General features: G+C 40.6%; 1 protein-coding gene across 1 annotated transcript in view; it reads right to left on the bottom strand.

Moving 5' to 3' along the window:
* The window catches only part of aqr (aquarius intron-binding spliceosomal factor), a 37,142-nt gene that overhangs the window by 3,571 nt on the left and 16,883 nt on the right, over positions 1–16,688 (bottom strand). The window contains exons 21-33 of the mRNA XM_077621065.1: positions 15,910–16,151; positions 15,686–15,829; positions 15,390–15,459; positions 14,672–14,782; positions 14,455–14,564; positions 10,524–10,659; positions 8,855–9,064; positions 6,702–6,839; positions 6,559–6,630; positions 5,344–5,531; positions 5,080–5,251; positions 3,059–3,229; positions 294–379 (exon numbers count right to left, since the gene is read on the bottom strand). Of these exons, the coding sequence (XP_077477191.1) occupies positions 294–379; positions 3,059–3,229; positions 5,080–5,251; positions 5,344–5,531; positions 6,559–6,630; positions 6,702–6,839; positions 8,855–9,064; positions 10,524–10,659; positions 14,455–14,564; positions 14,672–14,782; positions 15,390–15,459; positions 15,686–15,829; positions 15,910–16,151 (1,850 nt within the window). The remainder of the gene's footprint in view (positions 1–293; positions 380–3,058; positions 3,230–5,079; positions 5,252–5,343; positions 5,532–6,558; positions 6,631–6,701; positions 6,840–8,854; positions 9,065–10,523; positions 10,660–14,454; positions 14,565–14,671; positions 14,783–15,389; positions 15,460–15,685; positions 15,830–15,909; positions 16,152–16,688) is intronic.

Raw genomic sequence — 16,688 nt, 5'->3', positions numbered from 1 at the left:
TTGTGGTGGACAGAAATTATTTATTGATTAGTTCAGAAATTTCTTTGTTTCATAAGGAAATGATGCTACCTGGTAGAAAATTTTGAAGTCAATTTCCAACAATGTCTTTAGGCAATGCGTAAATGTTAAAAAAAAATATCAATTAATTTGTTAATCCATTACTTGTCAATTAATCATAGCAGCTCTACTCTCAAATCTAACATACAAGAACTATCGAACCAACCAACAGACAAACCAAGCAAAACTGCTAAAAGGCAATTCTGCCAGTGTACTGAACACTACATTATTATCACCTGAGGTGTCCTACGGCTTTGGTCCGGACCAGTGAGAGGATGATGTAGTCGTTCTGCTGACCCTGGAACCTGTCGACGGTCGTCACCTGTAAAGACACAACATAGTGTTATTACCGAGCCCCCTGCTCTGACAAAAGAGGCCTGAGCTGATTCTCCTCTGCAGACTAAATGAGAGTGCATTTCTGGGATTAACTTGAGGGGGGAAAAGAAAAATCCTTCTGCAAAGATACAAGACGGTGCCTGCGTTCGTGTGGGTGTTATCACCATGTGACACGCCGTCGTCTCTAAGGCGGCTTACGAGGCATTTGCTGCCATTTTGCCTCTTACCTGGACCTCTGAGACTCAAGGGGGAGCCAAGGCTGCAACAGGATCAGAGATGAGATTTTTTTTCAACAGCAGTGAATTAAAGTGGTTGCAAAAAGCGAACTCGAGTCAGCCAATTTGCTTCGACACGGTAGTAATCCCGTCACACCGAGAAGTGTGCGCCAAGGATACTAGGATGTCTTAAAAGGAGGCAGTACAACAACACTTGTAAAACTAGGAGGGATACTAAGAGAGAGCAGACCTCCTCATAGCCTGTGAAATTTAAAATACTGAGTAGCTCACAACTGCAACCTATAGATATTCAAGGAATGGAAACATAGTATTTATCTTCAAACACATCTAAGTTTTTTTTAACTAGTTGAATTAAATAAATGCAAACAAATGCTAAACTGATGGGGTTCTTTTAAAAACAGCCAGTGGTACACAAAACCAAATTTAAGAATCGAAGCACTTTGTCAAACATAACACAAACCGTAACACAGCCCAACATGAACGATAAAACAAAACAAGCCCAAGGAGAGCACAAGAGGTAATGGGGAGCGAGATAGTAGTATGAAGTGAAATGAGCTTCCAACTAGACCAAGTAACCACTGTGATGCCACAAGCTAAAGCCAGCATGTGAAGAGAAATAGGGCTAACGTGATAGACCAGTATTATTTAGGTCTGTTGTTGCTGTGCCGAACAGGTGCAGCACCAGCGGCAGCAATGTGCTGCTTCTAGTACGACTATGGTTGGGGGATGGCATGTGTGTTCTGTTGAAAGTCACAGCATCTGAGTTGAGTGCAAATGGCCTAAATCTCTGTGTGGAGAAAAAAAAATCAATAATTAAGGTACTACCAGGATAAGCAAGAGGTTAATTTGTCTACTCTAAAGAGGATCATTTGCCTGTAGAAATAATTGGCCGACATTTTAAATACATTTAAAACACAACATCTACCTCACGCTTAATATTTGAGGTCAAGGCTTTCTGTCTTAATGTAAAAGTAATGTAACTTCAAATCTGCATATTTAAATTTCAGCAAGTTAATAGATAGAAAGGCCGGGCTTCAAAATATTAAAAAAAAAAATGCAATATAAGAAAAATTGCTGTTGGGAATGCATTTAAAATTATTATTTGAGTTGTCTGTGCACACAGACCACTATTTCTTTCTGAAAGAATCTTAAAATTAGATACTATTTCTGTACATAACCATTCATTATTTTTTTTAGTCAAAGATAAATGAATGCACTTTTCCAAAGATCATGGGATATCACTGAATAGATAAAGCCGGCATGAGTTGTCAGCTGGTTTAGCTGCAGGGAAATTCCACAGACTCGTTTAACGATTTCTATGAACAAATATGTAGACAGATGAGCAGAATATGAGTTCTTGCTATTATATCCGTATTTGCTCTACGACAGGGGATAAATCTGGTCAACGTCAGCCCTTGAATCTCATTTTATCCGCCGGTTTTCTAATTAGAATCATCCCATTACATGGGCTGGCCGCTGACATTTTCTTGGTTTTGGCTCGGATGACACATTGTCGGTAAACAGCGGAACCCGAAACTCGGACATGGTGACCTTTAAAATGTCCATCTCCTTCTGAGGCCATCTTTCTTTCTCCTCAGCAGATCTGTGAGCCTGTCAAGCTCCCAACTCCCAACCTCCTGCCCCATCAGCTTGTCAAGAGGCACGCATACTGACTAAAACCAGCAGTGCACCCAATGACAGGGGCAGTCTTAGAACGTTGCGGGACATTTAGCATGACCAAGCACAATTCCTGACTGGCTGTCACAACAGAATAAATGAAAGAAGACAAAGAGATGAAGATGACAGTCATGTGAATGCTGAGAGGTGCTGTTGCCAAGTCAAAAAGAACGCAGCTAAAAACAAAATGAGCACTTCAATGCCGAATATACTGCTCAAAGGACAATTGAAATCATTTTCATTGTTGAAACTTCAAACCCCAGATAAACAACCTGTCTGCTGTTGACATGGGTTCTGTGAACAATAAAATGGTTTCTTTTTTACTCTAAGACAAATCAGGTGTGACATACAAGGTCTCCTGAGCATCCCCTTTCTTTCCTACATGCATTCTTTGGACTTTATATAAGTAGAAGGTGAACAATTGTGGGTTGGAAGAAAGACGAAAGAAGGTGGAAAACTTAACCTAAGGCAAAATGTGTGTGGAAAAAAGACAAACAAACATTTGCAAACAGTGATGTGAAGCCGTGCAGACTTGGATGCGGTGGTTAACGTGGGCTGGCTTCAGAAAATGCCAGCGGGGTCTTTTGGGAATGAAGTCGACACGGAGCTGTTGTTACTCCATGCACAATCCTTTTTAATCTTACGCGCACACTCTCACGCCCCTACTTTGTTTGGGTGGGAGGCATTCAGCTGGATGCACTGCCGCAACTGTTGAATGTGAAATGGGCTGTCAAGTTGTGTAAGATGTTTACCTTGTTCGGTTGCCCAAAAAAGTGGTTCCCGGCGCAGCGCTGGTTGATGACATCACGGATCAAGTGCTTTTGTCCATTGTAGGTGGTGAGGATGCTGATGCGGTCAGCCGGGTAGCCCAAGAGACGCATGTACATGAACAGAGCCACGGAATATTCGGCCTCTGCCAGATTCTTTGCGGGGAAATAGAGAGACAAGGGAAATGTTTAAGAACCCTTCTGCAGTTGACAGTGAGTTTAGAATGCTTTTAGGCCTCGTGCCCCAAGTCAGCTGAGATAGGCTCCAGCACCCCCCGTGACCCTTGTGAGGATAAGCGGTTCAGAAAATGAGTGTTTTGGAAATTGGTCTCTTGATTGTTTTTTTGGCTATTCCAGTTTGGGGGAAGACTGGTCAGTTTTTATTTTTTGCTTCTAGTCAATTGTTTTATTATTTCAAGGAATAAACCTTTGTTTTTGCCCAGTCTTTTTTTTCTTTAATCAGAAGAGAGTTTTTACCATAATTTTAAAATGTTGCTCTTCATAAAAATCTCCATTAACATTGGGGGTTGCCCTTGACATGGGACAAAGGGAGACGACAACAGGCATTATTTACCTCCGTTAACCCAATTTCAATTAGACACATTTCTGAGCATGGAAAATCCTCTATCCAAGGTTTCATTCTGCCCTTCAAATGTAAGAGGAAATAAGCAAGGGTAAGCCTGCGGTATGCATTATTCATCCTGTTTCAATTAGGCCAGCACCGCAGCCTCATATCTTTGCTAATTATTGACGCACCCTCATCAACAGTTCCCTATCCAGCCGCATCTGAGTCGACATGTCAGAAAGTGTCACAGTCTTTGTTAGCACTCTGATTCCCACTGGCAGATGTATAACTGGTTCACACTGCGATCTTTCCTGACGATGCTGAAGCAATATCACAGTATAACCCAACAGGTAATCAACCAACAAACATAGATGTTTAACTGGTAAATTATTGCTGTAAATTATTGCTTTTTCAGTTTATGGGTAGGTCACATATTCTCATCTAGTTGGGAGGCATTGAGCCATGTTTATCCAGATAGCATTTGAATTAAAAATCTCATTTGCACAAGTTTATGAAAGACTCTATAAGTCTATGAGATGCAGTAGCCAATGAAAACATGCTATAAAAAGAAAAAGACAAACGATATAGTATTGAATGTGCAAAAGTCGATTTTGTGTTATCGTCTTTCCAGCTGTGTGTCTGCGCCTGTGTTAGTCAGGAACCATGGGTGATTCCCTTGAGGAGGGAGCAAATGGCAACAGTCAAACGGAGTGGAGGTTCATGTGACCCAGAGCCTCGGGAAGTGCACATGGTCTGCATTTCGGAACAATCACAATGTTCAGGGAAACACGGGCATACGCTCTGGCCACCAGATGACATTTATGTGATGCATTAGGGGATCAGGGCATTAATTTCTCAGTTGGTCCAGAGACTAATGATTCAGCACTGCTATACCATTTTTGACATGGTTTATGGATAACTACAGATTTTTTTGGGGGGGTGGAAATTATAATTTGTTACTTTCTGGTTTTTAATTTTTTTCCATGCATAACACCACGACCAATTTGTCTTATTTAGATTTCAAGACAGTCATGGAAAATAGAATGGCTGTGATAAGTTGCAAAAAACTGCCCACTGGCTACACACTCACACACACACATACGCAAGTATCTCAGCAATGTCAGGAATATGAAACGTTATCCGACTCCAGAACAGATTGTGCCTATATATGTGTATGGGGCAGACCTATGTGTCTCACTTTGAGTTATTGCTGTGCGATAAGGAAAAAAATATTTCAGGGCATGGGGCATTTTATACTATGAGAAGAGAATGTCATGATTTACTACAGGATTACTGTATTTTATATTATTTGATGATATAAGACAATGTTCAATCCAATGGAACAGTTTAAAGGGGTTGGCCGTCTATCACCATCAATCGCTGCCACTAAGGCAACTGTTTGTTTTGCTTATAGCAAGAGTTGAGGGATTCCTTTACTGACCTGGTAGAAGTAAGGATTGGGCTCCGATTCCCCCACGCCGTTGAAGTCCTCAACTTTTATGAGTTGGAAGTCGAAGGTCAAGCCAGGGTTGGGTACTTGGAACTCAGGCAACTGCTGGACATGCGGCAGGTTGCCCAGGTGTTTGTAACGCCAGTTGTACAAGTTGCACAGACTGTAAGGGCCAAGCGACACAAATTCTGGTATAAACAACAATTTAAAAAAACACACCAAAAAAAATGAAGAAGGTCCTATAAAGTGCCTGACCTGGCACGTGCACGTCCCTGGGCGTCCAGATCAATGGTGGGCACGCCAAGGCGCACAAAGCGTGTGAACAGCGACTGCTCCATGTTGGAGTACTTCTGGAAGGCCATGTTCTTGATGACAGGGGGCAGCTGGTGGTGGTCGCCAATCATGATCCACCGTTTCAGCCTGCTGTACCCATCCTCTGGGTTCTACAGTCGAATGATGACATTTGGATGTGGTATTTAAGGATCAGAGAGGGATCACAAACATATGGCCACAATCTTACCGTATTCAAATACAAAATGTGAAATAGTCTGAAATTTTGTGACATAGACCGTGGAAAAGGGAGTACAAATGTACTTTATAAAGTGTAGTTTACCTGAAACATGACCTCAGTTTTTTTTTCAGTGTACAGGATTTATTGCCAGTGGCGGAAAAAGTGATTTTACCGTTCTCTCGCGTCTGGCAGTTAAGTATGAGTCAGTCACTCATTCAGAATGAAAAAAACAAACAAACCGCATCTAAAGAGACGAGGAGTTCTGGTGTGGTTGTTGGGCGGGTTGATGCGCTTAATGATCTCATCTGTAAACAGACATTAGCGCTATCGCGGACAATTAGGCGCAACTACCAAAGACAAGCATCATTACTCTGCTTGGCGCCCATCAGTCAGGCAGTAATGAACACAGGTCAGGTGGTGGGAGGCTTGATGATGGGAGTTGTACTGCTGAATTTAAAACTGAGGGGCAGATAGTGGATCGGTCCATAAAGATATCAAATGGAAGAATATTTATGGCCCACCCAAGTTAGGGATGTACTCCAATGCAGTGTAATGTATTATCTGTAGTCCTATGTATATTTTTTCAGTGTCGGGGTGGCTGTTTTTGAAAAGATCGAAGAGATCACATTTAGAATGACACGTGTTGTCTTTGCCTGAAAGATTTTTTTAAAGATTATTCCAGATTGTCATACTGTTCATTTCTATTGTACAATGCGGCATTCATCATCAAACAAACAGTTCATGCATTCATCACGACTAAGACCACATGTTTTATAGACAATTTCATTTTTGAATGTAGGAATAGCATTTGTTATTTGACCACTTTTAGTTTTGGGGGGACTGTATGGATAATTAAAATTTAATGGTGGAAGGACAGGCTGTGCTACTAGTTTAAATTATGCGGAGCGAGACGCACAGTCAAATCAAGAACGCTAGTAGATAATTGAAGAGATGAGTACCTGTAAGAGAAGGGGGATGAAGGTCTCGATCTCCAGAATCTGAGCGGCTTCCTCCATCAGGATGTTATCGTACTAATGAGACCAAATAGCGACTTAGTTATGAGTTATTTAAAATCATGATAAAAGTGGGTGGCTAGACTAACCTTGAAGCCCAATTCCACCAGGTCATGTCTTTTGAGGGCAGCGTGTGTGCAGGTCATGGCAATAATCTTGGCTTCCTTCACCAGCAGGTACTTGGTTCGGTCCAGTCCACTCCTGAGCAGCTCGAAGGCTCTGAACTCCTAATGGAGAAAATATATAAGAATAAAAATTTTTTTTAAAAAAAGAATGCCCACAAAGGACAAAAGTTTTGGTTGGATTAAAACTAACTGAACATTTCAGAAGATGGTGCTGACAAAATGATTGTTCATTGAGAAGGGCAACAGACAAGATGATTGCTGAACTAGATGGTAGATGACACTGATATCTGCTGCGTAATAACACCACCAAAAAGAAAAAGGCTCTATAACATTAAAACCCCAGTAGTCGCAAGGTTGACAATTTAATAGGAATCAAATGCATCAAAAACTGATGTCAAAAATGAGAACTAGATGCAGAAGTTAAAGAGAGCAAACATTACAATGCCGTAAAATGAGAAATCTCAGTTCCTGTGTGGAAAATTGTGTTTTACAGTATGAATTTGGACTCCAAAATTCAAAAATGCCTCAAAACCTCAGTAGAATATACTCTTTTGTACAATGAAGTACAACAGAGGGAGTGTTTATCACTGATTAACCCCACTGACATGATACGATCGCGATGTTCGCCCAAGATAAAGCATGAGTGTGTGTGGTTATCGCCAGACAAATCACATTATCTAGGGAAGAGGAGACGTAACATAAGCTGAAAGAGGGGGTGGATGGAAATATTGTCGTAGAAAGGGGAATATCTGCAGGGGGTTGCAATACCACACGACCACTGAGTTATACATATTTGATGTGTTACTATTTTAGTCTAAATGTTGAACCAATCACGACCTCCAATATTTATGAGGTACTTTTAACACTTGTGGCTCTGGGCCAGATAGAAGGTGAAATCAAGTAATGACACAAAGATAGCAAGACCCAAGACAAGCAGAGTCCGGGAGACAGGAGCCTTTAAGGCACTTTTTCTGTGAAAGACTACACAATTAGTATGCGATTATGTGCACTTGCAAAATGGTGTGGCTTTCTCTGCCTACAACCAAATTTGGCTCTACGGAACTAGACTCAGTTGAGATGCTTCACTACTACTGTACATACAATACGACAATGACTTAAAGGTTTTTGTAGTGTCTTTTTTTCCTGTTTAGAAGAGTTAGACCGTTACATGTGGACATGGCAGACAAATACGCAAATTCAGCTGCGATGCCTCCCTCTCAAGAGTAGGCGTACTGCTGCATCTTGGGCGAGGCCAAGGGAGGAGAAAAGAAGGGGTGGTGGTGGCGGGGGGATTGGATTTGATGCCGGATAAATCAAGGTCACCAGGCATGTTGGGATATTACCTCCAGTCAATAATGCCTTTATTGCTTTTTCACAGGGCCTCCTTGCTGTTCCCATAAATCTGATATGTTATTGTTATCTCTATAGGAATACTCAATGTGCTAAGAAGAAATGATAAAAGTGAAAAATATGGGAAACAAGAACACTTAAAGAGACCTCTGGAAGTAACTCAAGATGTGAATGCTGAATACTGTCATTCAGCCATTGGGAATTTTCCACATACTATAAACATCAAAGTGTGATTTGAATTATTGCAGTTGTTTTAAACCCATTACAATGGCATAATCTGTCTCTGATAGTAAGGTAGCAATAGTAATTGACTATATTTACACTTCAACCGCGGTTGGTTGGTGGAAATACGACATGTACTGTAGTTGTACAGTTCACATTAATGCAGTTGTGGGCATGCGTGAAATTCTCTTTATCATTTGGTTTTAGGGGCCCCGGTTCTATTGCTCGCCCTCGGTCCTGATCGGATTAGTTACGCCATCGGTGGAAGTATAATTTTTCTAATTTACAGGTACAGTAAATGCATTAAATAATGGTTATTGTAATGATGTAACAAGGAGTTATATTATATTACAGTACATCCACAAACAGTTACTTAGATACTGCGATGATTTATACGGCTGCTCTCTAACATCATTGTTGATTACACACACATTCATTTGTGTAATTTGTTGCGGTGTTCACATAAATAATCTCAACTGTAATTGTAGTTCTATGAATACCACTGTCATTGAAGAATGTGTGTCTATTTACGAGTGTGACCTTACCTCCAGCTGGGTAAATATCTTCTTAATGTGGCGGTAACAGCCCTCTGCAATGTCCATGTCCTCCTCGTAGGAGCGGCCCTTGAACACAGGCTGGGGGGCATTAGAGAAGTACTTGTGGAAAGGGAAGCTCGCCGCCACGGTCTCAACCTCCATTTTTGCACCCTCTTTGGGCTTGACTTTGCTTAGGTACTCTTCCCACCGGGACACCACCTGTAGTAGAGGGCAAGTCGATGTTTTGGACCATTAAATACAGTTAGGGCCTTGAGTAGCGTATTTTCTCACATATAAGCTGTGTTTTTAACAAAAAATAATGATGACCGTATCAAGGGTACGGTTTATTTGCGCATAAGACTTGCTCTACTTTTTTCACCAGTAGATGTCGGCAAAATAACAATTACTATTTGGTGGTTATTTTCTGTTTTGCAGTAAGAAAACAACCATTACTACATGAGTTAATTCCTTATGATGTTGACCCTAATAATGTTCTTTTGATTCATACAGTATTTCAGAAACACCACGTGTGATGATTTTCCCTTCAAAGTAACACATTTGTACTCCCTATTAAAACCATGAATATGGAGCTGAAAATTGTGGATCGGGGGCGGCTTATACACGAGAAATGGTAAAATTCAATGATTTCAAGGCAATTGTGGCCTACGAATAGAAATATACCCTTTACAAGTTAGTTGATTTATCGGCTAAATCAGTTTGAGAGCGCTAGAACCTACGTGTCACTCCTCACTCTAAATGCTACATCAGACACTGGCGGTGACCTTTTTTTATAAAGACAAATGAGAACAGATCGGAGTACACATGGGGAGTTGCTCTAGCTGTGAAACTAATAAAGCGGCTTCAACCAACCAGCAGGCAATCACGGTATAAACTTCCTTGGTGAAAGGCAACTTTGGCAATTTGGCTCGAAGGAACAGCAGGGTTTCCCCCAGTGCTTTATAAGCCTGGCGGGACACCTGTTTTAAATTAAAGATTAGCCCGTAACCTTGAAATCATTGGACAATGCCTATTGGCAAGCTGGCGAAACTTTTTGACATTAGTACTTTAATACAGTGAAGAGGATCGAGTCGATAAAAGCTAATATCAGCCAAGGGCTTTCAAATCATTTCAAAGCTGGAGACCTCTGTAACTGCAGTGCTAATATTGTATAATATACAGCCAGGCGTTTCTGTTCATTTCATCATCATGCTTTTCAACCACAGCCACCACACACACACACACACACAAAGAGCCCTAGATGCAACACTTGTGCCAAATGTCTAGATAGAAACAAGATACAATCTGAAGTCTAGGCACAGCTATTTTAAAGCTTTTCTCACACGGGGAGTGCTGCTTCAATGAACAGCGTGGCGCTGAAGGAGTCGTTCCTAAGAGTCCAGTGATAATTAGGTGTCAGGCATAAACAGTGAAGGCTGACAGCGTGCCTCTCGCTCTGCATGGGTTATTTACGGTCTCATGCAAGCAGTAACGCAGCAAATAAATGTGTGGCAATAAGGTGACAACAGTATCGTCATACACAAAATTGTGCAGAAGTACCGATCTTGGTGGAAACCAAATATGCCAAAGCCTCCAACCCAAAATGTAGAGAAATAGTAAAGATGAAGCAGTCAAGTGGAGCAGGTGTCCCCACGGCTTGAGAAACAAAATAACTGCTTACTTGGTAGAGATAAAAGTGTCCAGCTGTCTCACAGGTGTAGGAGACATCACCAGGGACGTCCAAGCTCTCTTGAAACCTCCCGACTTCTTTGAGTAGCTCCAATCGTCGGGCCAGGACGTAATTCACCCGGCCATACCTATAGATGGATAGAAGCGACTCATCAATCACCCAGTTAGAGTTTAGTCAAGGTATTTTGGTTTATTCTGTGTTTCGAATTTGCTTTACGAAAACAAATGTAGTGAATATAAATCAACCATGCATTTATTTAATATATAATAAATGTACTAAATAATACAATTCTAAGATTTCAAAATTTGTCTTTCAGGAATTTTGAGGATGCCACTCACACATCTCATGAACTCGCCATTAAAATAACTGTATTCTAAAAATATTCAGTACTACTTAAAAACTAAAATATTCTGGGGGAAAAAGATTGCTGTATTTCTACAGTGTAACTTATATGGTGAATTTTACATATTAAATCAATGAATAAAATGCAAATCAACATATTTGGCTCATTAACATGTTTTGTGTCAAATTGCCAACATTAAACAATTTAATTTGATATTTTTGGGTACTACTATTATAAGTCAGAAAAAAAGCAACATTTACTTTTTGGAATTAATGTTAGAGCCTTTTACTATAGTGTCTAATTTCTGTCCTTGGCTTGGTGCACCTGATTAGTGTTAATGCAATGCAATCAGAGAGCGGCATAAAGTACGCACAGACAGGAAGTGGAAAGGTTTCTAGGGGTTACACTATTTTTAGAACGTGTGCAAAGATCCTCAGTCAGCAAACGACTCAAAAGACAATGGCCCAGCTCCACCTTTTTTTGGCCAGAGTCTAATTAAACAAAAGTGACCTTGATGCCCAGGAAAACTAACATGTGATGCAGCTATCCACACATACAGATTACTGCTTGTAACCTTGGACTATAGGCACTACTACATAACTCAATGGCTGGTATTTACGGTAATAGACGATAAATCCATTTAAACTGGGAAGGTGGGCAGAGAATGATCATGTTTCAGTGGCATTGACAAAAGGTAGACAGGAAGGAGGATGGCTGTTTCAAGTTCAAATGGATTGCCAATTTGGACGTCTGACGGTGTCAACGTCAGGCAATAAGTTAATATGGACCGATGGGCAGCGGCGAAGAAATATATTTCGTCATTGACTTCCATTTGTCAGGTCTCTGTTTTCTAACCTCGCATATTTGGTGTTGATTAAAATTCTTTGGTACTCAGTAATACAAGAGTGGAAGAAGCAAAGAGGGGCACATTGTTACAAAATATCCACAGGCAGGCAATGATCGTATTAAATGATACCAGCAAAAACACTTTTCTTTCCATGTATCCATTGCTGAAACCCTTTTTTTACCCTACATAATTTACAAACGGATTTGGCAAGCAACTATTCTTAAGCAGCCTATAAAGACAAAACTGGGCACCACAACTACCTCACCTTTCTCACACTATTAGATGTAATTTGCTCTGTAATTAATAAGCTCGCCTAGAAACAAACTTGAAATAGTAACCATTTAAAATATTTAATCCGTAGTCAATAGCACTGGCCTATTTATATGGAAACATTTAAAGGGCAGTGGGTGGTATTAAACGGGGCATGTTATGCCCCTACCTCAAATTAAAAACCCAAATTCCAGGCTAATGTCAGTGATAAGAATTATAACGCAATTTTCAGCTTTATTATAGAGCTCTGTTCAAATGGCCCTGTCTCTCATCAGTCACATCAGTCAATTGGGTGTGCCAATGAGAACTATTTTTGTTACCATGACAACATGGGCCGAAGTTATAGAGGAGATACTTGTTAAAAACACCAATAAAATCAAAGAAATTGCATGAAATGCATTCTGAAATCATGTCAATGACATTAATGAGACACGTCACCACTGTTCGATAAAACAAACAGCAAATGCAAACGAGCAATGACGGACTAAAGTACAAAGAATAACATTGTCTTTGAGATGCCAAATGGGAATCTATCAGAGGAAAAAAGGTTTGCTCGAGTAACATTAAATCCTCGAAATAGCTCCAAAAGCATCACGGCGGACTCCTCGCTTTACTTCTGTAAACACTTTGACACGTGATGACGTGTTAAAGTCCACAAGGGTGTGACGTCATGGAAGTGTTCCCGTAACACTGCGAGTCACGTGTTGCAATATGAAGGGTTAAATGCAAAACCGGAACAAACAAAACAGCTGAATTGGGCATCAAGCCCTATTATATTAATATAGCCTTACTCTCTTTTCAGCTTCACTCTCTTTTTGCTGTTATTTTCTCCCCTTTAGTTCTCACATAGTCGCTCTTGATGAGCCCACAGGAGTCATGGTAATGCAAACCTGCTAATGAGCTAACCCTACACCTTCTAACAAAGTGGTGTGCCACTCAAGAAATTTGTTTTTACCAGGATAAAAAGGGTTGAAAAAAGGGCCATCACAAAGACACCGAATTATACTTGACAAATATTGAACGAAACCTTTGTGTTACATGGAAACAAAAATGCCTCAGTCATCAAGTCTTCACCAAAAAAATCAATTTAACTCATGTTTAAATAGATTAACACTAATTGGGAAGTAAGCTCCAGCACCCCTACGAACTTCAAGAAGCTAAGCGGCATGGAAGATGAATAGCAACTCCATCCAACTGTCCAATTTTATGTGAAACTATTTGGGATACGAATATATAAATAGATGCTAATATCTACTACTGGATGACAGGCTTGAAAACAATAGTAGTACTTCTATTGAAGTAATATTTTAATGCTTTAAAGCCTGACATGTATTCCATCATTTCTTTATATGTGCATGAATACACCATCAAGCCCACTTATTGTGCCAGTGCCAGAGAAAACTTGGTGAATATTTCATCAAAAGGGGCTTTAATGTTTTCCAGAGTTTTATAAGGCAGAGTTATACCAATATTAGAGGTCTCCTAGGGCACTTTAAGATGAGGAAGGGCTGACTTGCTTTTATTTCATTTCCAAACCCACAAGAGTGACTGCGATTTTTATATTTGAGTTAATTGAGCAGACCAACAAACAATAGGTTGATGCAGTGGAAAAATGATAAAATCTCCACATATATGTTAAATGCATCAAGTATTGTTGCAACATATAAATCTATCCAGTGTAAAAATAAACAGCACAGTGGCATGCATATTTTTACACAAATGTACAGATGTCCAATTATCGAGTAATACACATGAGAAGTTTGAACTTTTAAAACTTTTGATGTTCAATATAATTTAAAAAAACCTTCTTCGGTTCAGGTAAGTGGTGATAAAAATGAATAAGACATGTAAACAGAAAAGTATTTTTAAGTGGCAATGTTGATATCTAGAGGCTGTTTTGATGGTACAACTATTAGAATTCCATCAATGTATACTGGGAGTTAACGCAAAATGGTCTATTTTTAGTATGTGGCAATAATGATGATAGGTACGTATAATGGAGCTAGTAAGCTTACTATCATTTTTTGTTTGGCAATATTTTGGTCATATTGTACAATGTTGCGCTGGATGGGCCGGATATAATAATAATAATAAAAAAACAGAGCATATACCCCCTCTATATGGCCCTCGGGCCGTATTTTGCCAACAAATCATTTCTCAGAGTGCTTGGAGATCCAGAATAATGATGAGAGTGCCAATTATTAGGTGAATGGAGAGAGATCTCTTACACGGATTGAAAGCCCTGACAGGGAGAGGATGTCTAACGAAGATACACATACGAGGGAATCAGGTGGCTCTGTCTGTTTTGGCAAAGACTCATTTAGCATGTGGGCAGCTGGGGAAGTGGAAGTGAGTGTGTTGGCTTTGATTAGGATATAAGATAGTTCTCCAAAGTTTGTTTGCCTAGATGGCATCTCCCACTGGTATCGCTGGCGTGTCAAAAGTGCCCCATCTGTCCTCACCTGCTGAAGTCCTTCTCAGTCTCCAGTTCCTCCTCTCCGTGGCCGAGACGCAGGAGGTGGCGCTCATCAATGTCTAGCGCCATGATCTTTTCAAACAGCTGGTTTAGAGCCTGGTAGTCAAGAGAATTGCAAGGGGAATATATTTAGATAAGATGCACTCCTTATAATAACAAACATTTATGTATGTGTCAGGTCATGTGCAGGATGATGGGCTAACCTGGTTAGAGTGAGTGACTATGAGGGTCCTCTGGTCAGGAAAGTTGTGGTAGATGTTTGAAATGATTTGGACGGCAACATCCGTCTTGCCGGTACCCGGCGGTCCGACGACCTGGAGATAGAGAAATGAAGAGATAATTAAATCGCTGGCGTCCAGCTCAGATTTTTAACTAGCCCGAGACCCGAGAAGTTGCAGTGTATCTGTTTGAAATTAAAGCAAGCATTGGTATGCTAAAAACCTCCGATCAGAATGAATTAAGGCTTCTTTCAGCGGGAGTGGAAAGGGAGGGGAGTACTGCAACAAAAAATCTCATCTAGGCATCGCAGGTGAGTCTTTTCTACTGGAAAATAATGAGCACAATTTAGCATTCCTGAATAAATCAGTGTGTAATCACCTGGTACGAAAACAGAGAATGATGGGGAGGTGGCGACCGTGTCTTTATTGTTACATTTAACGACTGCTGCAACCTCCGTAAAGGAAGGCCTTTTCAAGAGCTAGCGTGAAGTTGCAAATGACTGAAGAAACAAGAGTAGAATGCTGGAATAGTGTGCCCAAAGTAAGATGAGTGAAAAATATACAATTATAGATGTGCAAATCTGGTAGGATGCCCACTTCAAAAGCTGCAGTTTCAAAATACCCTCCTAAACTCAACATAATGTTTGAGGTGATGGGGTTTTTCACATACTGCTATTTAAACCAGTCAAGGTGAACAACTTACCATGGTGAGCCCTGGCTGCATGCCGGCTCGGATGGCTTCGATCTGAGTAGGCGTGAAGTGAATCGTGTTCCTGAAATAATGTTATTAAGGCAAGTAATTAGTCAGACTCTATAAACCAGTGGTTCGTAACCTTGTTGGAGCTACCGAACTCCACCAGTTTTATATGCGCATTCACCGAACCCCTCCAGTTACATATGCACATTCACTGAACAGTACTTTACAAATTAAACAAAACAACAACAAAAACGCTTGAACCATATTGAGTGGAAAATTGGTGTTAACAATGTAGTGCTCACCTTTTGGGTTGATTGTATGGGTAGGGCCCACGGTTAGGTGTTACATAGGGGGAAACCATCAAGGTCTGCTCCTTTTTGATATCATCAGTGTTTGCCTTCCTCTTCTTTCCTTTGTCAGTTTGGTTTGGGACTTGAAACTTGATTCTTGTAATATAGAGACAAAAAAATAGATGGTTAGTGTTAATGATTTTTGTTTTGATTAAAAATAAACATTTGACATCCACCTGAAAGGCGGGACCTGCAGTTCAGGGTTCTCCTCAGTGATCTTAATGGTGGAACCAGGAAAGCAGGACTTCAGGTGCTCCATGGATAAAAAGGTGTCATTAAAGTCCAAGGTGGAGATCTGATTGGGCATTTTTGAGTAGTGGGCGCTGCCTGGATCGCCGTAACCAAGGATGATGTCGTGGAGCCAGTCTGGGACGACGCATTCGGTATTCATCAGGTTTCTGATGGTCTCCAGAACAGCCTATTTTAACAAGCATCCATGTGAGAGACAGGAAATTTAGACAGGGTTTTTGTGTTTTTAAGACAACATCCAACAGGAGGCTTTGATGGGACAACGGGAAGCATGTCCATCTGTCAGTTTGCTTTTAATGAGCTTCAACGGCACCTTGTGCGTCAATCAGCAGGCTGGAAACATGTTTGCTTTTATCTGTGCTAAAACATCAAAGATGCAAAAGAATGTTCAGCGAATACCCATCAGCTCCTAACGACTTGCAAAAAACATCTGTTGTTCTTTAGGTGCGGGTAGGAAAAGGCAGATTTATGTGCCCCGCATTAGAACATGGTAGATTTGACAAAGCCCCAGTTGAGTAGCTTTCAAACAAAAACACGAGCTGGGGTTTGACGCTCAAGTTCTTGTGGGGTTTAACTTACTAACTTGACCTACATAAAAATATTGGGACTTTGCCTCCTCTTCACTTGATCGTAAGCCTTTATCTTTAAGAGCAGGGTTCCTAGGCTAAGATTCCACTGAGAAGGGCCTTGGAATAGCCATAATCTG

The sequence above is a fragment of the Stigmatopora argus genome, chromosome 15 (genome assembly GCF_051989625.1).
Source record: "Stigmatopora argus isolate UIUO_Sarg chromosome 15, RoL_Sarg_1.0, whole genome shotgun sequence".
Lineage (NCBI taxonomy): Eukaryota > Metazoa > Chordata > Actinopteri > Syngnathiformes > Syngnathidae > Stigmatopora > Stigmatopora argus.
This window is presented reverse-complemented; position numbering and strand designations above follow the sequence as displayed.